The sequence below is a fragment of the Mus caroli genome, unplaced genomic scaffold (genome assembly GCF_978045245.1).
Source record: "Mus caroli unplaced genomic scaffold, Mus_caroli_1 scaffold_10, whole genome shotgun sequence".
NCBI lineage: Eukaryota > Metazoa > Chordata > Mammalia > Rodentia > Muridae > Mus > Mus caroli.
Genome location: NW_028227265.1, coordinates 111,222,482 through 111,249,224, shown reverse-complemented (window position 1 = coordinate 111,249,224; position 26,743 = coordinate 111,222,482). Strand labels below are relative to the sequence as shown.

At 41.3% G+C, this 26,743-nt stretch overlaps 1 protein-coding gene across 1 annotated transcript in view; it reads left to right on the top strand.

Annotated features, from left to right (window-relative positions):
• Positions 1 to 26,505, top strand: part of Csmd1 (CUB and Sushi multiple domains 1) — a 1,626,901-nt gene extending 1,600,396 nt beyond the window's left edge. Inside the window, exons 62-70 of the mRNA XM_085844142.1 lie at positions 1,544 to 1,617; positions 4,416 to 4,527; positions 6,214 to 6,393; positions 7,630 to 7,674; positions 10,465 to 10,626; positions 13,355 to 13,467; positions 14,305 to 14,392; positions 18,420 to 18,552; positions 23,204 to 26,505. Coding sequence (XP_085700268.1) covers positions 1,544 to 1,617; positions 4,416 to 4,527; positions 6,214 to 6,393; positions 7,630 to 7,674; positions 10,465 to 10,626; positions 13,355 to 13,467; positions 14,305 to 14,392; positions 18,420 to 18,552; positions 23,204 to 23,363 — 1,067 coding nt within the window. The 3' untranslated portion in view covers positions 23,364 to 26,505. The remainder of the gene's footprint in view (positions 1 to 1,543; positions 1,618 to 4,415; positions 4,528 to 6,213; positions 6,394 to 7,629; positions 7,675 to 10,464; positions 10,627 to 13,354; positions 13,468 to 14,304; positions 14,393 to 18,419; positions 18,553 to 23,203) is intronic.
• The last annotated feature ends 238 nt before the right edge of the window (positions 26,506 to 26,743 follow it).

The window sequence follows — 26,743 nt, the reverse complement described above, 5'->3', positions numbered from 1 at the left end:
GTTACAACTCTGAAGGGTAAGGTATGCTGGCAGTCAGAAACCAGGAATTGACAACAAACCTCACACAAAACGTTTATTGGGAAAAACACAAGAGAGTGGCTGCCTCTGCTCCATCAAGAAGAAACCTTGAACTGAGCAGAACACAGGCTTATGTAAGTTTTTGTTTTGTTTTATTTGTTTATTATTTGTTTGTTTGTTTGTTTATGTGTTTATTTATTTATTTATTTATTTATTGTGGGGAGGAGCTTTTCAGTGTGGGATCTTCCAGGTTAGGAATTGAGATTTCAAGCCAAGTCCAGAGATTTTGGGTTCAGGGGGGTGGATTTGGGGACTGAAGGATTGGTGTGTTTGGAGCCTCAGGGATTAGTAGAATTTCAGGCTCTGGGATTGGTGGGATTTAAGGTTCAGGGATTACTGGGTTTGAGGAATCAGGGATTGGTGGGGTTTAGTAGGTTTTCAAACTGGGTAGCAGCCTCAAGCCTTTACCCTACATCCTGTGCAAGGACCTGGTCAAAGTGACCATTATCATTTCAGCTAAATGAAGTTAAACCTCCTTCAAGCCCTGTAAACCAAGGCAGAAAAGCCCACTGGTGTGCTGATGGACTCTTTCCCATCTGAGCATCTCGAACCATCTTAGATTACAGCTCTGACGCTTGGGAAAGAGCGTTCTGAATGTTGCAATTATTGTTATCTCCTAGCAAACATCCCCATTAGCAAGTAGGCAACTCTTATTGTGGGTTAAATACTGACCAGCCACTTTTAATGAGATTCTTGTGCAAACTTACAGTAAAGTAATTAATAGCTTGAGCCTGGGAAATTTTCTAGGAAATCATATTGTTTATACCTAAAACTAAAGATAGCATTAGAAATAATTTCCATGAAACACTTTTATTCTAAGTCTGGGAATATTTTGTGCCATATTTGGCTTTAAGTGCTTCACAGCAGAGAGCTTCATATTAATGTCTTCCTTCCCGAGACTTCTCAGAAGATCTAGGGAAAAAAAAATTAAGAGAATATATGTATTATTCTGAATAAGTAAGTAGGATCAGCAACAATGAAGCCACTTCTCTGTTTCTGTCTCATGTATTTGGAGAACACCCCCGATGGAAGAAGCTTCCACTAGAATGATAGATGTTTCTCAATTTTAAAACTTAAGAAAAATTCATCCAAAAAAAAAAAAAAGAAATAACATGGAATACCAATTGTGAAGGGACCAAAGTAAAGCTGTACAAGCCAAAAGATCAGAGTAGAAAAAAGAATGATTAGAGAGATTTGAATATTCAGATCAAGTGTCTGTCCTCAGAGGGACTTACACCAGGGAGTAGGGAAGAAAGGCCAATTCTCAAATAAGTGCAAATATGCAGATTACATGTGAATATGCAAATCTACTTAAAAACTTTTTAAAAATCCAAGATGCCCAAGGAGATAAAGGCAGTCACTTTAACAATTCACATAAAATATATGCATCTAGAAAATATTTTCTATATTTTTAAGGTCTTTCAATAAAGGTGTTACAATTTTTTTTTTAAATTGTCAATTACAGATCCAGCACACACCGCCTGCCCAGACCCCGGCACTCCCCACTTTGGAATTCAGAATAGCTCCAAAGGATACGAGGTACTTCATTTCCTTTTCTGACCTAGATTCTTGGGACCTAGCTGATAGCAATAGTATGTGTACACTGCTATATCCCTTAGCTTATGTATATCACAGTTTTTGCACAGGAAATCCATTTATCTGAGACTTCTACACACAAGTCTGTGAACATATCTGTTAACCTTGGGCCAGTGGCTGTATTAATTTTCACTGGGAAACACACATTACTCAGCACCTTTGGTTTAGTGACAAAAAAGACAATCAGCAATTCAGGTAACTTGTTAACAACAGCAACAACACCCTCCATTTGAGGACTAGATAGAGCTAGAAAATGACACACATTTTCAGAAAGAAAAGCCAAACCAGAAGAAATGTGTCCCAGCCCCCACGCCAAGCTTCGTCGTGATATCCAGTCTGTATGTGATTGTGTAAAGTACCTTGATTGTTAACATAGCCTTTCACTTTGGAATGTCCTTCTGCCTATTTATCATGTGCCTTATTAGCACGGTTAGTGGGGAAATGATTCAAATGGAAGATGATGAATTTGTTATGGCAAGCATCAGCCACCATCCGAAGTGTGCTTCCCGCAAGAGACCTTTGACCTCTGTGACATTACTCTGACACCCCATGTTAGATGCATTTGGCACTTTCAAGTGAATGATATCACCAATTTAGAATGAAAGTCTTTTTCCTCGGCCACTTCATCCCCTCTCTCGGGAACACTGGAGTGTGTTCATTTTGACCAGCTGTGTCCAGCTTTCCTCCCTGTTATTGTCCTTTCTCGTTGGTGTCCCCCAGAGTCATTCTTACAGTAGATGGGATGTTTTTAGCACATGTTGTATTATGACCCGGGTACGGCCTCCAGCTTCAGGTAAATGCCTGCTGATGGCGAACGGTCAGTTCCAGGTTACAGGCACTTTGGGATATAAATGGATATTATTCTCAGTGCTCACCTTGGAAATGAAAGCCTGATTACCATTAGTCACCACAGATTTCAGCATTTCTTAGCCTACCTGGGCACAACCTACAGTCACAGAGAAAGTAGAAATAATCATATCCCTTAGACCCACATAAGAAGCTGATAAGGATGGAGAAATAACTTTAAAGACAAACAATAATGAACAGCTTCCAACAATGTGCCTCACTAGCTTTTAAGAGACCCAGACATGGCTTTTCATAGCTAAGGGTGCACCTGGGAGAAGCTGCCTCCCTCTAGGTGTTCCTTTGTCTTTTATTAGAAGGAGATGTTTGTTTTTCTTGAGCTGTGTGCTGAAATACCACCTCCAGGAAGGACCCCTTTAAGTTCTGGGATGTTCCATTTGCACTAAGGAATTGCCTACGTGAAGATAGCAGCTATAATTGTTTAGTCAGCCCTGTCTCATAGTCTCAGTCCTTTCAGGTCCCATGGACCTGAGAGGCTAAAGCTACTGTCCTGAACACAATGCTGTGATTTCTTCTACCAGGAACTGGCAGCCCTCTCTTTTTCTTCCTACTGGTGAATTCCATCAGTGTGTCACCAGGAAGTTTGAGAGGTCATATCTGGTAGAAAACCCTTCCTGTTAAGAAGGGGGCAGGATGTTATTTCTCTCCAATTGGTACCAGTTCTTGAAAAAAAAAAACATCAGGTGCATTCATTTGTCTTGGATTATGTATTCCCACTTCTACTTTATTATGTGCTCAGAGCCCACCCCCACTCTATCTCTCATTCAACATTCAAGCTGGGTTTTCATGGTTTTAATTATAGTTTTTCCAGACTCCTCCAGTCGGGGGCAGGGATAAGGAGTGGTATTGGCTAATATTCTGAAGAAGACAAAGAACAATTTAAAAATCTCAGAGCTTCAGGAAGATGGATATTTAAATCCTTGGACTCTTGCTTGGCACAGAAGGGATGCTGTGTATGCAGAAGGCCCCAGCAGAGTTGCCCCACAGCAAAAAGCTTTCTCCTGGCAGCTGTTTCTCTATCATGCCTATGTTTATGTTCCAACTGCGGGAATTGTGCATCTTAGGTATATACAGAGCATGACTATACATCATTGTCTAAGAGAAATCTGGATTTCTAGAAATCTCCCCTGCTTAGGGTAGAAACAGAACAAGGAATAAGGACAGAGCTATAGCTCTGAGAGGCCAGTGACATTGGCTCAGGTCAAGGCCCCAGGACAACAAGGCTCCGGTGTGGAAGGACAGTAAGACAGAAACAGAGAGCTAAGACACAAGCGAAGTCTTCAGATGAAGAGGAAGACAGATGGGAAAGATGCTCGGGCAACTGACATGGTTCACAGGTCTTGACACACTGAGTTTTGATGGATCCCAGGAACATACAGCAGGGAGCAAGCCTCCAGAGTCTTAAAAAAAGCAGGTCCCTGTGGTGCTGTTTGCAGTTTCAAAGAAAATGAACAGAGGGAGGGAAAATAAACTAATAGGCATAAATGAAAGAAGGAGACTTCTGAAATTATGGAAAGAAAGTCCACATGTGTTGCAACCTATAGCCCAAGCTGATCTGGAACTCAATATGCACAATTCTGCTGTCTTAGCCTCCTGAGTTATAGGCATTTGTCACCATGATAAAGCATATTCTCTCCAACCCAATCCCCCCCAAAATAATCAGCTATATCAAATGTTAGATCCTGTTCCTGTTCCTCTTCTTTGGCCCCTAGAGCATAGCATCTAGTCTCTTTTGAGTGTGATCTTCTGCCAGGCATCCAGAAGCAGTGTACTGATCGCTGATCCCCACAGAGGCTCAGTTAAACAGGTCACTGCCACACCTCCCTGGGTACTGGGGTTCTGTCCTTCTTCTGCAACCCTGTTACTTTTCTCCTCAGGTTGGAAGCACTGTGTTCTTCAGATGTAGAAAAGGGTACCATATCCAAGGCTCCACGACGCGGACCTGCCTTGCCAACCTCACATGGAGTGGGATCCAGACAGAGTGCATACGTAAGTCCCAGTTCTTCCTTCACAAATTCAGTTCCAAATGTCTTCAAAGAGGTCACCTCCCAGAGAAGCTGTGGAGAGAAGTGGGGTTGTTTAGTCTTCATTCCCTAACTTCAAATTTGTACATCTCTCAAAATGCTCCTAAAATGAGTCAAAAGAACAAGGCTGAGGCCTTAATGACAATGATGATCTTCAAGCCTGAGGTCTGATCTATTAGAAACTGCTGGGGAGTTGGGGGCAGGAGGCAGCAGATGACAGGAAACTAGGTTCCCAGGGGAAGTGAGGCAAATGCCAGAAGCCCAAGATGAGAAATAATGTCAAGCTCGGCATCATTGGGCAGAAGATCCCTGAGCACGTGACCATCCTTGATGAGCACGTGGCCATCCTTCGCTTTGTTTACACTCCATTTACTGAATCAAGGACTGAACAGGAGACAGTGTGTAAACTCAGCGCAGTAGTGTAGCCATAGACATTGAACAGGGATGGATGGAGTAAATTTTACTTCGTGATTCAATCATGAGAAAGGGCTGTAACGAAGCTGAACTAAATGATTCATGTCATGCACCTCGTACATTAGGCAAGCCCATGCCTTGCTGTGGCAAGCATAAAAGTATTAGCTGAATGCCGTGCAAAGCTATTGTAATGGCAAGTAAGATGGGATTTGTTGGTTTTTTGTGTTTTGTTTTGTTTTGTTTTGTCAGAATAATCATGTGTGCATTTATTTCAAAGCTGACATAGCTACTTCACTACTCAGTCATGTGGAGAAGCTACGTACATATGTGTGCACAGTCATTTGCCCTCACACTAGGGTGTGCATATGTGTGGTATGATCCTTGCTATAGTGAAGGAATAAAGGGTGGAAATTTGCTAAAATATGAACCATGCACAATGCTTAAAACAACTAAATTCACAACTATAAACCTGCTAGCTTGTTTAATGACCATTTCCAAGTGCCTATCGGAAGACATGTGTGGGGTTTACAAGATTATTTGTGTTTGTTTCCAAATTATATTTTTAAAAGAAATAAGAGCTTACAATTTTATAAATAAACTTCTAAAACACGTCAAATTTTAATATTCATTTAGTTATACACTAAATATATACGATGTTACCTGACAAGCATATATATGAATATGCCCTGGTCCACATATGTTAGCTCATTTCTGTGATTTGTTAACTAAGGATTTTTAAAAATTTATTTTCATTTTATGTGTACATGATATTTGTGCATTTGTCAGTGTGAGTATTGCTACATGTGTGTGGGTATGCACAGACTAGAAGGTGCCAGATCCCTAGAGCTGAATTACTAGGAAGCTGTGAGCCACCTGGCGTGAATACTGGGAGCAACTTAAGCCTTCTAGGAAAGTGGCAACTGCTCCAAAACACCTAGCCATCTCTCCAGCCCCACATGAAGAAATAATATATTACTTCTCTTGTATTATGCCTTATTATTCTATTTTTTAATCAAAGCTAGAATCTGTCCTCTAAATTAATGTACATAATTATACACATATATGTATATGCATATATACAGATATAGGTATATATGTTTGTATATACTTCCCACAACCCTAAGTTCATAACCTTTTGTAGATGTTTCCTGTTAGTTCCTATGGACATATGTAACATAGTCGTTTTACAACAAAGAAAGAGCCCCATTGTTTTTTAATGGACTAAATGCCTTTTCAGCCCATGCTTGCCGACAGCCAGAGACCCCAGCGCATGCAGATGTGAGAGCCATCGATCTTCCAGCTTTTGGCTACACTTTAGTCTACACCTGCCATCCTGGATTTTTCCTTGCTGGTGGATCTGAACACAGGACGTGTAAAGCAGATATGAAATGGACAGGAAAGTCACCTGTTTGTAAAAGTAAGTCCCTGGTCCAGGTGTGAAGTGCACTTCTAAAGAGCAAGGAAGAGCTGCCCCTGTGGTCAGGCTAGTGTGCAGGTCAGGAGACCCTCAAGAGATGTTGTGATGGAGCAACAGTAACCTGCTCTTGGTGTTTCATAGTGTCTGGGCTCTGTGTGCTTGGAGTGTATATAGCAAGTGTCTAAAACAAGGGCCAGGATTGAACAGATACGTAGACTTTGTTACTGAGTTGTAAGCTGCAGAATAAAGGTTTTTGGATGAAGAAAAACATTGAGTTAAAAATAATGAGATATGATATATCAGAAAACACATTCCTTTAAAATGAAATCAATCAGTCAGTCAGTGTCCTCAACAGTCTCGGCATATCCTGTATCATTTTTAAGACCACAATCAATTGGGTCAGGTGAGACTCCCATATTTCTATTATTGATATTGGTTCTATTGAAAATTGCAGATACAATTAGCATGGAAATAGTGCCTTTAAACACTCACAAGTGCATTTGTTCACTAAGGGGAGTCTCAGTTGGAGCTGATGGGTAAAGCTATCAGCATCTGACCCAACATACCCTGTATGGCAATCCCTGGACAATCAATGGGTATAGACCTGTCAGAGAACCAAGGTACCCCAACTTCAGCTTGAATTCCCTGGAGCAAATTGTTTCACAGTTCCAAGTTAGAGTCTCATTCCTGACCATTATTAGAGGAGAAGAAACATTTAGAAAATAGCTTGCAGTTTAATAGAATGCTATGGAAACTGAGGGCTTAGAAATCTAACTTTGACCAGATTCCATAATGTACGGGGAAAGGATGTTGACATTCTTCAGTATTAACTTATAAATCCACAGGTTTGGTGGGATCAAATAATGAGGGATTGAGACATTTTCCTAGCTTGGGATATTTCCTGCAAGTGGAGGCAAAGTCCACTCAGAAGCTCTCAGGAAGTCCCCCTTGGCCACCCTCATTTGCAAGGCTCTCTGTTGTAGCACCTTTAGTATGAACCAACATGCTAGAGGCACGAACACGGGGCTAACCACTGAGATCAGCATTTCCACAAACACAAGGATATTGTGCTGGGTACACCTGGGTCTGAAGTGTCTATGCATACAATACTTACATTTTGTACATTTTTAAGAATCCAGAGAAAGGAGAGTCACTGCAGTTTGACATTTTTTTTCAACCTGATTCCAAAAAAAAATAAATGTTTTTGCAAATGATAATTTGTCTTTTTACTTGTAGGTAAAGGAGTGAGAGAAGTTAATGAAACAGTTACTAAAACTCCAGGTTTGTATACCAGAAGAGTTCTAGCTTTCAAGCTCATTTGTTCTCAATCCTGCACAGTGAAATGATTTTTAGAATTTAAATTTCTGAATCCATTGGTCCACACCTACACACATCTCGATCCATCACCCTAATAGCTTATTAGTAGAACGTCACCACAGAAACGGAAGCCTTTGGTGTGATCACAGGGCTTCTATCACATTAGAAGACACATTGGGCATTTTGATCCCACATGTGGTATGATGGAGAGCCTTATAAATAGGGTTGCAATCCCCCTCCTCGAGGGAGTTAGCACACATAAGGCATTTGACAGCTTGAAGGTTGTTACTTGAGCAGTTTAAATGTGGTGCCCTATTTTTGTCAGTATCTCCATAATTCCGGGTTCCTCTGTCTTCCAGAATGAAAGTTATAGCCTGCCATCCTATATGGCCCCTTGCTAAATGAATCATGTGTAGAATCCAATGGATATCATGCTATTCCCAGGGCAACGTATCACAGTTGGAAACTATCTGCCTACAAGATCTGTATTAGAACTTTAAATGTGCTTTGAATGAACAAAATATATCCCCACATTTTGTTTTAAGTTGTGTTTGACTTTGCTGCTAACCAGAAATAGTAAAACTTTGTAAATATACAAAATGACTTGACTAGTGTTTTGCTTACTCAGATTTAGCCCTAGTTTATTGGATATAAAACTCTTTTTCAGAATCTACCTGGAAGGCTGTGTGCAAGACTGATCGTTCAAAAATGCTCCCTACTCCTTTAAATCTCGGTTAAGGAAAATACCTAGCAGTGGGAATAAGGGACTCTCCCTGCTCTACATGGGAGAAATAAAAATATGCTTTGATCTCTTGAGTTATCTGAAGTATAACTTATATATCAATGACAACGCCAACACTCTTCAAGGCAACATTTACCTCTGGGGAACTAAACATAATATGCTTTTGTCATTGTAGACTTTCACCCTGATTTCTATTTGCAAACTTCATGTGATGGATATTGAAATAGCTACAAACACCTTTATGGGCACAGTCATTAACATCAATGGGTCTTCTATCCTTCTCTCCAAAGGGGAATGCTAATTAAACCAGATTCTGGCCAGGGTATAATATACTACAGCTTAGCAAACTAATCCTTGACTTATTCTTGCACATGACCAGCAGTGAGAGAGTGGAATGAGAAGCAGCTCAGATGAAGGCATCTCCTTCAGAATTAATGATCATAGTTCAACTCAGATATTGAGATATGATCCAAGCCCTAGGTTCTTCTTAATTCTACACAGCCAGGCTGTCCTGTCAAAGTAGTTCATCCACAGTGGTGGCTTGGGGCAATAGTTGGACCATATGCAACATGAAGATTCTAAGTGGTAAATGGTTAAGATAGAGACAATTTAAGTAATATAAAGTAAGATACTTTGTGGTATTTGGTTAAAATGAGAGGTTTCGTTAAGGCCATTTATAAATAGAAATCTTTAATATTGGTTATTTACAAGTATCTTAAATACTTGCACTGATACACATCAGAGTTTTACTAATTTAACTTTATGCCATTCTTATCTTCATCAATAAGTTGGGTGTACCCAAGCCACCGACAGCTATCAGATTCGATTGTTCCATGATGATTAATTGGCTAGTCTGGTTTCTGTAGGCCTAGCTGGTCTAGTGAGATAGGAAGATGTTCAGTGAGAGCAAAAGGGGAAGCATGGACATAGGCATTGTGTGCCTGTGACATCACCATCATCTGTCACATAGGCGTATGTGTGCCTGTGATGTTATCATCATTTGTTACATCATTAGATTTGTTAAAGGTGATATGTTTACAGAGAAATAAATATTTCTCCCCAACAACTCTAATATTGTGGAGACTCATGCTTCCTACAGTTGACTTTGTCTAATTAAATTATAAAGACATATTGTGAGGTAGAAAGCACCAAGAGACTTGATGCTAACACGGTTGGAAATTTACAAGGTGTTATACTCTTCAGTTTTATGTTAATATCATCAGGAGGACAGGAATTTATACATGAATGTTACCAGGGAAGTGTAAAAAACAAATTTAATATGTATAATATACCTTAGAACCTAAGAAAATATCACAATTAACTTTATGCATATTCCAGTGGCAGAGGAATTTTATATTAAAAAAGACTCCCTGACTCCCTGTCTCTTTTGTGTGTGTATTTAAGCAATATATATAAAGGTCCCAGCTGAGATTGTCATGCTGTCTTTCAAATGAACATTAGACTATTTTTTTCCCATAGAAATTAGCTTAGAGTAGAAGCTATGGGTGTATTCCTCTTCTCAAGGCAGGAGCCATCAAATACTGGAAAGTGTCAATTTGTCAGGAGTGGGGTTCCTGATAGACTGCAAGTGTCATTTCCCCCAGATTTTCCATGGCTGTCAGAGTAAATCTGCAGGAAAGTGATTTAGCAGAAGTAGTCAGGGGTCAGGTGAGAGCATCTCTTACCGGCTAAAACTAATGCACCACTGGGAGAGCCAATTCACTGAACTGTCTGTATCTGGCATGCCCGTCAAACCCAGCACACCCAGGCTTCTTAATAGCTTCCCAAGGAGCAGTGTGAGCCTCCCCACCCGCCACAGCCCTGGTCTTACTGTTCATTTGGTGTATTGCGCACATTCAGAGCACAGTGCTCAAGGTCACCCTAGGCTTTACATGGTCTTTAGTGGTGTTTCCCCCCTGGACAGTCTTGGACCTTCTTGCATTTAAAAATATTGTCTAGATTGCATGTCTGTGCCTGTTTTGATGCTGATCTTTCCCTATTTCCACCAACAGTTCCTTCTGATGTATTTTTCATCAACTCGGTGTGGAAAGGATATTATGAATATTTAGGAAAGAGACAGCCTGCGACTCTCACTGTGGACTGGTTCAATGCGACCAGCAGCAAGGTCAATGCGACCTTCACTGCGGCCTCACAGGTGCAGCTGGAGCTGACAGGTAGGTGGGAGGACCTCACAGCACATTTTCTTACTAAGGTGATGTGGGATTTACCTACATTAAATGTTATTGGCATTCTCAGTGACCATGGTCTCTTCCTGTTAGTTTTTCTTCCTAAGGATTATTGAGCTAATAGAGAAATGCCCCCCCCCCTATTTTTTCTTCCCTCAAAATTACACGTCTGACATGTTAGATTAAGAATCCCCCATTTATATCTAGAACATGTGGCTCTGAATTAAGTTGTTTGGGTGTCTTGTTTCTTGATTGGCATGTCCCTTATGAGTTGTATCCCCCAAAGGTTGATAGAAGGCCTGAATGGCACAGCAGACTCTAGTTTAAGTGTCAGACCTACTTCAAGCACCTGCAGGCAGTAGTATCATTTTTTAATTTTTACAAGGGTACTGTCGTGTAAGAACTTTATCATATACCCTTTCAAGATAAAAGGAGCGAGCAAGGAAGATAAGTAAAGAGAGACTCAGTCCCACAGTCAGTCTGAGGAAGAATCAAGTGACTTTCACAAGTGCCCTGGTGAACAATAGGCAGGGTCAAGTTTTGTGCTAAGCTATCTAACCTCGGCTTAGGTCAGTACTCAGTAAGGATAGTGCCATCATATGTAGATCTGGTGATGGTTTTGTGTAGGGGAGGATCTGGTATATTGTTATGGATAACCCAGAAGTCATGACATAGACTAGGGTAGCCTCAAACTTGCAGGGAACTTCTTACCCAGGCTACTCCATGCTGGAACTATGAATATGAGCCACCATGCCTACATTCCAGAATAATATTTGCTACCCACTTCTTATAAAGACATATTTTGTCTCTGGTCAGCTTCCTAAAGCTTAAATTTTGTTTTGAATGACTTCAATGCAATGAGTAGAAATGTCCAACCAATCTTAGTGAGCAAATTATTTATATTGGCTTTCTAAAAATACATCATTAATAAAAGAAACTAAGGAGTTTGGTTTTGTTTTTGTTTTTTGGTTTTGTTTTTCTGAGACAGGGTCCCTCTCTATCCCTGACTCTGTAGACCAGGTCTCTGCCTCCTTTCTGCTATGAGTCCACTTCTACACCCAGCCCATACAAAACTTTTAAATATTTAAATTCCTTAGTCTTACTCCTCATAGAATTGGGAATTTGATTTTTTTTTTCTTCAATGAAGTTCTCCAGTATGGGCCTGGGAAGCTGACTCAGTGGGTAAAGCTTTAACTGCCCAGCATAAGGACCTGACTTCAGCTCCCTAGCACTCATGAAAAAGTCTCTGTGTGGTGGCATATGTCTTAACCCCAGCACCAGAAGACACAGATAGGAGGATCCAGGGCCTTCCTAGAAAGTAGCCACACTAGAGAAATTGGTGGGTTCCAGGTTCAATGATAGACTCTGTCTCAGAATTAAGTTGAAGAATAATAGAGGAAGATATTCAACATTAACTTCTAGCCTACATTTATGTATGGACACGTGAGCTCTCCTGCACACACACACACACACACACACACACACACACACACACACACACACTGGGGGAGAAGGAGGAGGATAGGGAGAGGGAGAGAGAGGTATGGAAGGATAGGGAGAGGGAGAGAGAGGTATGGAAGGGAGAAAATAACCCAATGGCATATAAACCCTTTATCTCCATAGACTAGTGTTAGGAATTCAATGGTCTGAACCTGGGAGGTGTTTAAATCCAGGGACACCTAGGCTTCCCACTGTGGGGCATCTAAAGGGAAATGGCCAGAGGCAGGGAGGAAGTAATATCTATGAAGAACTTGCTGGATATATGACATTTCCCATTCTTGTTGCTTTTTTTAACCATAAGAAATGTCATGAAGATAGATTTACTATCTCACTCTGCAGCTTATAGAACTTGGGACCAAGTTTAAAGTTTTTGCATGGAAAAAAAATCACAGCATTGTATATAGTAGGAAAGGCACTGCCCAGAGTTAAGCTTGGGTAGTCTCTTGTCCACTGGCAGAGGGTCCCTCTCGCTTGAGTATCTGCAGATGGAACTCACTCACAGAATACTAAGATTTGCTTCTCTGATGAATTGATAGTGACTTCATCCATTTACTATCCCACTTTATGAGTCATGCCTCCTAGGCCTGTATCCTCTCTGCCTGTGGGATGTAACAGATTCAGCACTATTTGGTTAGTGCCTGAGGTTTGTATATTCCTTCTTTGCTGAGGCTCTAATGGTGTTTCAGTAACATCACTCTGGCAGTGCCACCGCTATCTCTGTGCAGGTATAGCTCACAGGTACAGATACTCGATACCCTCTGCCTATCTCTGTGTACAACCTTCAAAATCCTACCACCATGGTGCTTTCCTATTAACAGAACATGCCATTTCTAGAAGAAGCTGAGTTTTGAATTAGGGTTTTGGTCTGTTTTCTCTATACTCCCCTGTCTTCAGAAGCAAATACAGCATGGAAGAAAATGGTGGTTCTTTGTATCTGCAGGTTCGAGTTCATATATCTTTTTATTGGATAGTGGTGTTGAATCTTGTGGAATGGGTTATATCTGCTTGAGAAGGAGTCTAGTAGGAAATGCTTCCCTTAACCCCACAGTGGTAAAGATAATAAGACTCAATCTTCAAAATAAAACTTGTATTGAAATGTTCTGTTGCCTGTGTCATGATACCCTACTATGCCTGTTCCTTATTAGATGGGTTAATAGCCAAGCCATTGACTCTGACTTCCTCAGTATAGGACTAACCACTGTAACGTTTTTTTCAGGGGTCTACAAGAAAGAAGAGGCCCACCTGCTTCTGAAAGCCTTTCATATCAAAGGCCCAGCAGATATTTTTGTAAGCAAGTTTGAAAATGACAACTGGGGACTCGATGGTTACGTAAGTACTTTCATGAAGATTTTCACACAGTCCTCCCACTTTCAGGTCTGGGCAGAAGAATACATGATCCACTGAGAATTATGGGTAGGGGAAACACTGTCCATCCCTCAGTAACTCAGAAGGTACCCCTGAAGCATGGTCACTGTACCACATCATTTGATAGAGACAACTACCAAATTTCTAAGATAAGAAATAAGTTGGCCTACAGTTAAGGGACTCTTGCTGCTGAAGAAAAACAGGTTCTTCAGACTAGGATAGGCTCTACTAATTCACAACCCTCACTGTCAGAACTGTGAATATTCAGAGACCACCTAGAAAATGCTCTGAAGGCTCCAGACTCAGTATCAATGAGCAGAGGAAGCTGGCTCTTGCCATTTGGTGCCTTTCTCTGTGAGTTAACCATCTGCTGTGGCCCACATGGATAACTAGATTTCACAGCCTCACATAATGTTCTCTGGGATGGAGCTCATCAAAGTGAATCCACAGAGGAGGATGGTCAGGGAAGTCGTTGCCATGTGACCCTTTAGAGTGGATGATCATTTTAGGGATCAAGCTGGCATCATGATGCCACCTATGTTGCTTAACTTTTAACTCTACTGATTTTCAGTTTACTTATGTCACGAGAAGGAGATGGGGAAAATTCCACTCTGGGCATCACCATCAATATCTAAATCTGAGTGTTAACAGTTATCTTTGGGCAACTGAGTTTTTTCTTCTTTTTCTTCTTCTTCTTCTTCCTCCTCCTTGTCCTCCTCCTCAATTTCCTCCTCCTCCTCTTCCTCCTCCTCCTCTTCCTCCTCCTCCTCCTTCTGCCTTGCCCCTTTCCTTGCATACCAGGTGTCCTCAGGACTTGAGAGGGGAGGATTCTCCTTTCAGGGTGATATACATGGAAAAGATTTTGGAAAGTTCAAGCTGGAAAGACAAGGTAAACTTACCTATTTTTTGTTTGTTTATTTGTGTAAGGCAAAGGTCAATTGGGTCTACACTCACTGATAAGTGGATATTAGCCCAGAAACTTAGGATACCCAAGATATAATTTGTAAAACACGAGAAAATCAAGAAGAAGGAAGACCAAAGTGTGGATACTTCATTCCTCCTTAGAATAGGGAACAAAACACCCATGGAAGGAGTTATAGAGACAAAGTTTGGAGCTAATATGAAAGGATGGACCATCCAGAGACTACCCCACCAGGGGATCCATCCAATAATCAGCCACCAAACCCAGACACTATTGCATATGCCAGCAAGATTTTGCTGAAAGGACCCTGATATAGCAGTCTCGAGTGAGGCTATGCCAGTGCCTGGCAAATACAGAAGTGGAAGCTCACAGTCATGTATAGGATGGAACACAGGGCCCCCAATGGAGGAGCTAGAGAAAGAACCCAAGGAGCTGAAGGGGTCTGCAACCCTATAGGTGAAACAACAATATGATCTAACCAGTACCCCCAGAGCTTGTGTCTCTAGCTGAATTTGTAGCACACGATGGCCTAGTCGGCCATCATTGGGAAGAGAGGTCCCTTGGTCTTGCAAACTTTATATGCCCCAGTACAGGGGAATGCCAGGGCCAAGAAATGGGAGTGGGTGGGTAGGGGGAGCAGAGCGGGGAGAGTATAGGGAACTTTCAGGATAGCATTTGAAATGTAAATAAAGAAAATATCTAATAAAAATAAAATAAAAAAAATCCATCTGAAAAGAAATCGTGAAGAGATGGCTAAGACCATGAATAGAGATACCAGCAGGGGATTTAAAGCAGTATTTTTATTAATTCTTTGAGAATTTCATACATTGTATAACATTCACCCCTTCTCTGCCAACCCCTCCCTGATCCACCACTACCTACCCAACTTTACGACTCACTGGGTTAGATTAGAAACGATGCTTGCCTTGTGTGCTCTGAGTTCTGCTCCCACGGAAGCCATTATCCATGTCTACCAACAAGATGGTAGAGACATTTGTGAAATGAGATGAGCACCATATGTTTTTCCTGCAGAGCATTGACACCTTTACATGCTTACATGCTGTCAACATGATATTAACTTTTGTGGTGAAGGGTGCTGCCATGCAGATTTTGATCCCAAGACTGATACAGAGGAAGCCAGTATGGGAGAGGGCACTGGGTGGCTGGCACTGATTCAGAAGACTGCTCCCCAGATACTCATGGCTAGTGAAGAAAAGAGGTCACTACCTATAGGCTACTGCCAAAAATAATCAGTAAGGGCAAGCCATTATAAAATATTATCTTCCCACCATCCTGAATTAGGCCTCCTAATCAAATCAGTATCAGCAGTGTCTGAGGCCTGAGACAATCTTTCAAATTGGGTTATATTATTCAGGAATGATGGAATAGAATAAATACATTAGACTAAGACTAGCCATGGCTATAGTCTAAGTACAAACACTAAGGGCACAAATCCAAGCCATATAACAAAAGGCAGCTGATATATATTCTGTATTCTAGCCACATGAGTGTATGGTAGTCATAGAATCCAGATTGTGCTAGACTAGTTAAAAAGAGTTCAGGTTAATGCATAAATATAAATCTGATTCCCTGAATCATGAAGCAGCCAAGTTCTAAATCCACACAGTGGAGGACATGATGATATGGATTGCATTCCTACAGATGAGTACTGTACTCATGTCACTGTATTATACATTATAAAAAAAAAAACTCAAAAAATTGAGCCCTCCCCTGCCCTCTCTGCTTTTGGTTTACCACCCTCTGACAATGGTCACACATGCCAGTGTGCTGTTCCAGAGACCATAGGGATGTCAGGGTTTACCCATACAGCAGATGCCAAGAGCTATCATTGAATAGAGCTTATCACCTTTACATTACCCCACGCTTTGTAACAGAACAAAATAATAGATTGTGTTAACAAGAAATCTTTATTCTCCTGAGATGATGACTATACTGTCAGAAAAAGCAAAAAGAAAAAAAACAAAAACAAAAAAACAATTTACTTTAGAAAATAATTTGGATCCCAAGTGAGTCTCCTTTTCAGCTAATTAAAAATGTCAATGTTTTAGTGATGCCCCAGTGGCCATAATTCATTCACTAATGCTGGATAAAACACTGTTTTATATATAGATGAAAATAACAATCTCCTAAATGTCTTCAGTCAATAGATAAACCAGATAAAAGTGATTATGGTTGAATGGATACTGAAGTCAAGTTCATCTGAAAGATAACTTTAATATATAAACATCTACAAGAAACTTAGCATGAATTGGTTTTGACAGGAAAGAAATGTGATCCTCCAGTACATACAAAATGATAAGAAATCCATAAACATGATAAATTTGAGCATTTATTTGTATCTAGAATACATAAATGACTCCTGTGGTCCATATCATGGAAGCCGATGACCAAGCCAACAATACACAAAAGGGGTTGAGTACAAGTTTTCCAGATTATATACAGACAACAAGGACACAAATGATGTTGGATATTATATTAGTTTCTTTTCCTGTTACTGGGATAAAATGTTCTGACAGAGACCGCTTAAGGGAGAAAGGTTTGCTGGCTCATAGTTCAAGTCACAGTTCATCATGGCTGCATAAAGCAGGAGTGTGAGAAACTGGTTACATCACATTCAAATTTAGAAAACAGAGAGTAGTGAATGCATGCTCAGCTCCCCCTTTCTACCTACCACAGTCCAAGATCTGAGCCATGGAATGGTACCGCCCAGTGTGAGTGGTTCTTCTTCCCTAATAGCTCAATCAGGACAATTCCCCAGAGGCATACCCAGAAGCTTATCTGACAGGTTGTTGTGGATATCATCAAGCTGACAATTGAGATGAACCATCCCAGACAAGATCAGTCAGTGGGGAAATGGAAACCAAAGCTGAAACCTAGACACAACTTTGTAGGCACTAGTATAGCTAGAATAGAAAATTACTGTCCCACCCCTGGGTCCATCCCATAATCAGTCAGCAAACGCAGACACTATTGCATATGCCAGCAAGATTTTGTGGACAGGACCCTGATATAGATGCCTCCTGTGAGGCTTTACCAGTGCCTGGCAAATACAGAAGTGGACGCTCACAGTCATCTATAGGATGGAACACAGAGCCCCCAATGGAGGAGCAAGAGAAAGTACCCAAGAGCTGAAGGGGTCTGTAACCCGATAGGTGGAACAACAATATGAACTAACCAGTACTCCCAGAGCTCGTGTCTCTAGCTGCATATGTAGCAGAAGATGGCCTAGTTGGCCATCAGTGGGAAGAGAGGTCCCTTGGTCTAGCAAACTTTATATGCCCCAGTACAGGGGAACACCAGGGCCAAGAAATGGGAGTGAGTGGGTAGGGGAGCAGAGCAGGGGGAGGGTATAGAGGACTTTTGGGATAGCATTTGAAATGTAAATGAAGAAAATATCTAATAAAAGGAAAAGTTTTAACAAAGAGGCCGAGAGATTGGAGTTGAGACTCTGCTGGTAGGGATGCGCAGGCGTACAACTTCTGTTCAAGCGACATGCAGCTCATCCAAAATGCACATAGAGTGACAGAGACAGAGAACTGTGCCCCTGCTTGTCCAGCCAAGGGAACTGGACGCAGGTTCTTTCACATGTGTCCCAGAGGCTTTAGGCATATTATTACTACCTCTCAAGAGGAAACTGCAAAAGTCCATCAATTGAGGAGTCAGAGAAATGTGGTACATACATTGATACAATGCAGTATCCGTCAACATTAGGAAAACAATAAAATATTGATGGCTGACACACTAGAGATGACTTGTGAGCCATGAGGCTAAATGAAAATTCTAGAAGATTCCATTTGGATACTATGCTCAGGAAAGGAAAATCCACTGAGAGAAAGTTTGATGAGCAATCTTCAGGAAAGAATACTGGGTTGCTTCACCATAGGATGGAAACCCTGATTTTTGTGCTCATCTCTAGACAATATTATAGACACTCTTCAGCCTAAGAAGTATTCAAATTCCTTTTCTCTTCCAGACCCTTCCAACTCGGACGCTGATTCTTCAAATCACTACCAGGGCACCAGCAGTGGCTCGGTGGCAGCTGCCATTCTTGTTCCCTTCTTCGCTCTAATTCTATCAGGGTTTGCATTTTACCTCTACAAACACAGGTACTGCAGGGCTGTGAGTTGCCTGCCCGTGTCCGTGGCATGCTGCATTGGTGTGAGCAATGTCATGCTTGAACTCACATGCACATAGGTTGGCACTGAGTGTGGCTGTGTTTCCTTATATATGGGTGTGCACACACCAGGCTTTCTGTTGATGATTTTTATTTTGTTCTGTTTTCCATTGTTTAGCTTCATCTATTTTGTTAGCAGGGCACATCCCAGTAATAAGCTTTGAAGGAATGAATTTGAATAATGGTAGCCAGCCACGGGAGAGTTGTATCCTTCTAGCAGGAAAGAATGGAAAAAAAAAAAAGGCTTCGATGCTGTGGCTCTTTCAACTCTATGAATCAAAGATATATATCTATAAAGATCTATAGATCTGTAGATCTGTAAATATGGAGAGATATATGGCTTTTTTCTTCAGCAAAATAGAAAGTTCTTAATATGTCCAAATAGGACATTATCTGCTCCTCATCACTTACATATTAACATCTATTGACTTGAAAACACTTTTTCATGAGAAGACTTCAAAACTTAGGTGTTTTGATCAAACTCAAATAAATGGGCTCCTTTATTTGGTGTTAATATGCATGCATACACTTTTCATTTTTATTAAAAGAAGCATTGTAGGCAGACTAGGGATGGACTCTATTGATAGAGCACTTGTGTAAGATGCTCAAGACCCTGGTTCCTATCCCATTGCATGTCTGAAATCCCGGCATCTGGGAGGTGAAGAAAGGTAGACCAGATGTTCAGTGTCATCTTCAACTACAAAGAGAGTTTAATTCTAGCCTGGGCTACATGAGATCCTGTCTGAAATGAACACTGATTGTGGAGGATTCAGTTTGTGTGTTTTTTCTATGTGGATAATGTATATCTGGGAAAACTTGCTATGTGCCAAATCATTCTAAAATTCTATTTGAGATGTTAAAGTAGTAAAGTTTTATCAAAATAGTACAATTATGACCTCAGACATGATGTTAACACTTAAGTGTATCACGTCTTTGCTTATTTAACACACAAGTTTCTACTTAGTCATTATTAGACAAATAAAACTGAAGTGAGGATATTTTGTAGAAAGTATGCAATAAACTTCGTTAAATGTATACTACTGTACACTTAAGAAAACATGATATCTAAGACTATTCATAGTTCGTAGCTATGGTTGTTTGTTTGTTTGTTTGTTTGGGGTTTTTTGTTTCTGTTTGCCCTATGGCTATCAGTGTTCTAAGTTTACAAACACAACTACAGGAGAGAAATAGCAGATATTAGCCACTTTCTGCACACCTTGGTTCTAGGGAACAAAGAAAGAACAGACATGGAGAAATGTGTACAGAAAAACTGGGCTGGTCATCTGTGCAAAGCAGGAACAGTGCCAACCGTGTAATAACCCAGACCCTCAATACATTCATCACAGGGGGAGGGGTGGGCTTGTCTTGGTTGGAGGTTTCTATAAGGGATCAGTCGCAGGTTGCAGCCATTCTGGAGGAGGAAGCTGCTACTTTTAGCACCCACTGTCGTGGACCAAAGAAAGGCTTTGCCATCCCTCTAAGCATTACCTTTATGGGAAAGGCTTTACCACCACTGTGCAGCAGAGTCCTTGGGTCCTTGATATGGCTATGCCTGTGTCAAACAATATACATTTACAAAAAAGCTTCCTCTGCTCCTCACAGACTTATAACTACATTGTTATCAATTATTTTAAAGATTATAGTACCCTAGGCAACAGGTCCTGGAGACTTCACCTCTCTTTCTCCTGATGTTATTGCAGCTGCCATGTGCCATGCAATACCACATGACAGGAAGCACTTTTAAAGAGGCAGAAATTAAAACCCTTCTTATAGAGTTCCTTCTGTGTTGACAGCAATCCCTGTAAATTCTTTTAATGTCCTCACTGCAAGGACAGGTCTGGACTGTTAGAAAGGCTTTCTTACTTTTTGACCCTGTTGGGTGTGTTTGGAACCTCTGGTCCTCTCTCAGACCTGAGACCAGCTGGACAGTTCTCTGTGTGTCAGAGAATCAGGCCCCAGGCTTTCTTGGAGAAGCTAACACCTCTGTGGGTCAGAATCAATTGTCCTTGACAGTGGCACTATTAAATAAGCATCTATACTCATCCATGAGTTAAATGAGTTCTGGTTGTATCTGAAGTATGCAACAGGGTGCCATAGGTTAACTCAGAACGTTACAGCTTTTAAACCTAGGAGCTTCCTAGCAAGTCCCAGATGTCAGGTCAGGTACTTCCATGATGTGGAGAGATGCTTCCATATTGAGATACCAGCTAGATACAAGCTATCAATCCAGTGAGTAGAGCCTTCGGTGTCACTGTGATGGATCTCTCTCTCTCTCTCTCTCTCTCTCTCTCTCTCTCTCTCTCTCTCTCTCTCTCTCTCTCACACACACACACACACACACACACACACACACACATCTCAATCTATACATGCTTAGAGGACTGTATGGTGAATAGAGAGAGAAGCCATGTTTCCCTTACTGGGGACACTGGGGCTGTTGTGATGAGCAGATCCAAAGAATCCTTTATCTCTATAGACCCAGCCATATAAGAAAGATGAATACTTTTGAAAAAGAAAGGATGTGGAGAGCCAGAGTCCCAGCCCTTCACTGGGTACTTTTCTATTGAGTCCTTGGTATGAGCACTTAGTATTTTGGGTTCCCTGCTTCATATTTCAACTCCAACAGACAAAGACATTCCTTAATGATGTGGCTGGGCATTGCTTAGCAGATACCCCAAAGTCCCCACAGGTTGGAATCCCTTTCCCTCTTTCATTTATATTAAGAAGAGGTTCTCCAAATGCAGAGACACACGGCCAATCATTAGGTGGTGCTGAGGTAATCCTGCTGAAGAAGAGAAGAAAGGATTGTAGGAACCAGAAGGATCAAGGACACCACAGGAAAACCTACAAAATCAAAACATCTGGACTTGCAGGGTCTCCTTGAGACTAATAATCAGTGAGCTTGCATGGGCCTAACCCAGGCCCTCTGTATATGTTCTTGTTGTGTAGCTTAGTGTTTTTATGGGACTCCTAACAGAAGGAGCAGGGGCTGTTTCTGACACCTTTTATTGCATTTGGGACTCTTTTCCTTCTACTGGGTTGCTTCATCCAGCCTTAGTATGAGGGGAGGTGCTCAGTCTTACTGCAACTTGATATGCCACATTGGGTTGCTATCCCTGAGAGGTCTTCCCTATTTTGAAGGGAAACTAAGGAAGAATGGATCGGGAGAGAGATGAGAGAAACGACTATGAGAGGAGGAGAGGGAGGTAGATCTGCAGTCAGCATATAATATGTGATTGAATAAATTTAATTAAAAAAAAGTCAACAGAAGAAGCAGAAGCAGAAAAAGAAAAGAAAAAGAAGAAGAGGAGGAGGAGTAGGAGGAGGAGGAGGAGGAGGAGGTTCTCTGACAAAGAGATTCTGTCAGAGCCCATGGTCCTGATGCAACCTGCCACACTAAGATAGGTCTCTTGTGTGGTGTGTTTTAGGGTGTGTGGGTATTACATGTATATTTTTTAAAGTTGGTATGTACAGATATGCATCCAGGTGTGCATACATGTGTGTGTCTCTGAGTAGGCCTGGGGTCTACAATGGGTCTCTTCTTTGTAGTTCTTCACCCAATAGCTCACTTAACCCGGAGTCATTGATTTGGCTAGGATGACCGCAAGCCGGTGAGCCTCAGGCATCAGCCTGTCTCTGTCTCCTCAGTGCTGGGATTACAGATGTACACCACTGCATCTGGCTTTTTGTGTGAGGATTTGAACTCAGGTCTCCATGCTAGTGAGCTGACGAGGTCATCTGCTTATCCCCACATTTAGATCTTTTTACCCTAAAACCTCTCTTTTAAGCATGGGTTGTGAGTAGAGGGTTTCCTTAACCCACAGAAACATAATACATTTCATTTCAATAAACTGGCCCTTTAAAATATATATTCCTTGTGTTTAATGTTTGCCTGTGTGTACAGTGCCCATGGAGGCCAGCAGAGGGCACTGAATCTCTTGGCACTGAAGTAACAGTGAGCTGCTATGTAGGTTCTGAGAACAAAACCTGGACCTCAGAAGCCAGTACTCTTAACTGCCAAGCCATTCCTCCAGCTAAATAAGGTGGCTTATTTTGGCCCATCAGGGGATGAAAAATTACATTGTATTACAAATTACATTGTAATCAAATTTAGTGAATTCTGCTAATAGAGATGGACGTATTAGAAATTGAAATGGCTTTGAAGTGCCGCCTGCCCCACGCACACACATAGGCTGAGCACTGATTTCACCCTGATGAAGCCTGTAGTGGCTTCCCCAAGTCCTTGCTGCTTACTGGCAATAAATGGCTTTCCAGACCGAATATCTCCCTGTGTGCTGCCACTAATATCTTCACAGTTCCCCAAACTTTCCTTCAATGCATAGAGAGATTTATTTTATTTTATTTTATTTTATTGATATGGAAAATGATTTCCAACTTTATTTACATTCTGTTTATAATCTCAAACAGCAATTTTTAAAGAGTCAACACATAGTAAAGTAGCTACTATGCCCTCCCCTCCCCATAACCTTACAGGAATATTTTCTGCTGAGAATGCATGGAGACTGGGTGGAGGCTATGTCATTGCTGTTAGAATCTGACTATGTTCTCTCGTTTCTCTTTAGAACAAGACCAAAAGTTCAATATAATGGCTATGCTGGCCATGAAAACAGTAATGGACAAGCTTCATTTGAAAACCCCATGTATGATACAAACTTAAAACCCACAGAGGCCAAGGCTGTGAGGTTTGACACGACTCTGAACACAGTGTGTACAGTGGTATAGCCCTCAGTGCCCCCTAGGACCGATTCATAGCCATACCTCTGATGGACAAGCAGTAAAATCCTTTGGTGCCATATACCACCCCCCTTCTACTCTTGCCTTGCTGCAGCAACCTTGGCCATCGTCTGCTGGCATAACGCAGTGGGAATTTCTTCTCAACCATGACCGAGTCTTCTGAGGATCAAATTGCAAATACATCTTCATCTGGAAAGTGGATTATAAAAGCCTGGCTGCTGCCTCCACCAGACATCAAGACACCGACAACGGCGAGGGCAAGGAAGACTGCAGAGTCTTACAGACAGGTGGTACTTAATGCCTCTGACTTTTGTGTCTCTGTGTGGCCAGGATGCCTTTGGATGTAGTCTTCTGAGCATATGGATACATCCTTCAGGTGCGGCGACAAAATGGTAGCAACTTGATATGTGTTTTGTGTTTTTCTTTTCTTTTTAACCCTATTCCCTGGACACAAATTCTTTACAAAAGAAAAACCTTCCTGGAGAAGACGCCTTCTGGAAAATGCACACACGTACACTCGCTTCACTCTGCCCTGCCTGAGACATGAGATCTGTGGATCTTCAGGCTCCATTGGGCATCCATCAACTACTAGGGATGTTTGAAGATCCCACAGTCAGAGCTGTTCCATCCAGGATTCTTGATGCTCAACATTTTGCACTAGTGTGTTAAGAACAACTAAGTCTGATTTCTAAACAATTTCCACAGGGTTTGTATTCACTATACATTGTACATAAGCATTTTCTCATATTGTATTCTCAAACAACAGATGCCACCATCAATTAAGTTGGAATGTAAAGGAAAGTACCCCCAGATACAGCACAGATTTTGAAAAGAAGACAGTACTAGTATGCTGAAGAAGTTATATTATCACTTCTGTTGGCCACACTTATGTGTCAAATCCATTGCCCACTTCTGGTGGTAGAAAGGAAGTCACATAGTCCCCTTGACTTCCCCTCTTCATGTGTATACAACTATTGTCTATACATTACTAATCAATAACAGGGGGCTCCAGCAATGTCCGTTTTCCATGTACAGTGTGAATAGTAATTTATTTTAGGTAGCTCATGAACTCAGTCCACAGTGCAGTCTTCCCTTCTGAATTGTTTCCTTTCTCTGTTCTGTAACATCACCCTCCCAGAATGCATTGAGAGTCTTATCTCACAGCCACACCCAAGCTCAGAGGAATCAAAAGGGAAATCAAAGTTAAAATCAGAATCGGAAGGGCAGGCGCCACTCGCACACCCTCATGATGATCTGTTTTATAGATTATTTGCCTTCTTGCAAAAAAAAATCATTAGAGTGATTTTTGAAACGTTAAAATTCCTTACTGATAGACTATTATGATATATATAAGATAGGTGGTATGGCCAACAGGGATAAAATAGACAGTCTGAAGACAAGGCAGGGCCAGAGAAATGTCTGTAAGAAATTCAAAGAGAAGATCATGTTTATTTTTATTTATATTTGTTTGATAAAAGTATTTTTGGAAATATAATGCTTATTTTATTATTTGACGTTTCATGCACAGTCCATGTGGTAAAAATCCCCCCCCCCCTTTGCACATCCCAGATTTGCACTGATACATGGGTCAGGATGCCATGCTGACGTTCTGTTTGCTGTGGTGACTACATTCATGCTTGCTTTAAGACAGGTGGATCTGTCTAGCTACATGATGTTTAAATGCAGGACTTCCCAGAGGACAATGGGTAAAAGAATATTGGCTTACAGCTTTGGAAGTTCAGCATTCTGAGCATTCCAGAGGCCCCGCTGGGCTCCCTCCTTCCAGCCCTCTCTTTTTGCAAGGGCTGTCTGTTGTGTCAGGACTCCTGACTTCTGTCAACACTCTATCCACTGGGATTCATATTTCAGGACTCCATGTCCTAGGAAGGAGTTTTGATAAAGGTTCCTTCAGCCAAGCCCACACACATCCATGGGATTCCTCTGGGTCCTCAGAGGTTCTTCATTGGCTCCCTGAGAAATTCAGATGATGTCAACAAGAGTGTGCTTCTAACCACACATAGAGCCAAAACAAAACAGAGAGTGTCAGAGGGTCCACGGACCAGAGTGCGTAAGGGAGAACAGGGTTACTATATATATTAGATGTATATAAAAACACACACACAAACATATATATATATATATTGTACATATCTAAGTTTGAGTCACTCAGACTAGGTGCAAAATGCTGACTTTGGAGTCTAAACTAACGTCTCTGTCCCCACATCCCTGTCCTCTTTGCTGGCCAGTTACATTTAGAAGACTTGACTCAGACAGGGCATACATACATGCAAGGAGCCACATCGTTAGACCAGTGTCGTTTTCCTTTGTGTGCAAACTGACTTACAGCTACCAGACTGCATCATGGTATTCAAAACCAACATACAATATTGAGCAGCACTCAGTTGAGAGCCTAGCTCAATCCTTCCTAGGATGTGTGTGTGTGTGTGTGTGTGTGTGTGTGTGTGTGTGTGTTTGGTGTGGTGTTTCACCAGGTCTCAGAGGCATTGAAGACCTAGCAGGACAGTCAGGAACACCTTCCTCAGTGAGGTCTCGACTCTTCCCTGAAGCGCCCAGAGCACAGTGAGGAGACACGCTATGAGTGACAGATTTTGTGCTTTGAAGCTGTTCAACTGTCGCTTGTCTTTGCCCATCTTGCCTTCAGGCTAGCTGCAATAATTTTTTTCTTCTGTAAAATATTTTGTAAACAATAACAACGACAACAAAAGCTATTATTAAAAAAAGGGAGAAAAGAAAGCTGGCATTATGATCAGGAAAACCATCCATTCTCGCTGCCCCACCCTCCCGTCCCCACCACACGCTGCTGTCACAACGTAGGTGCGGAAGACCTTTTTTGTACAGAGATATATTTTTTATGAAGAATTTGTAAAATTATTAAATATGCTGTAATTTTTTGATTAATGTAGGTAAATTGTTAAAAAAAATAAATGTTTTTACAATACAAAACTGTAATTTTCCCGATAATGTAACATTACCCTCTCTAGCTGATTTTCGGTTCCAATCCTATTCGACATGTATTAATATTAAGGCGGCCTGTTAAAATGAACAGTATCTTTTTGTCAAAAAAAATTATAAAGAGAGTGTAACATAACCTGTGTAATGCCACCTATCTTTAAAGCAAATCAGAGTTCTAATTAAATATTTAATTTTAGATTTCTATTTTTGTGTGAATTTATTTTAGCTTTACCATTCCCAAGAAAGTCTCTGGCAGGGGAGGGACTGAACAGAAATGTTGTTAATAATCCTTTATAATAGTAAGAAGAAAGCTCAATCTTTTCCCAAGCCAGTGGCATCATGGGCACGATCAGTAATTACACACGAGGCTGGGGAGATGGCTCGGGTGCTGACGT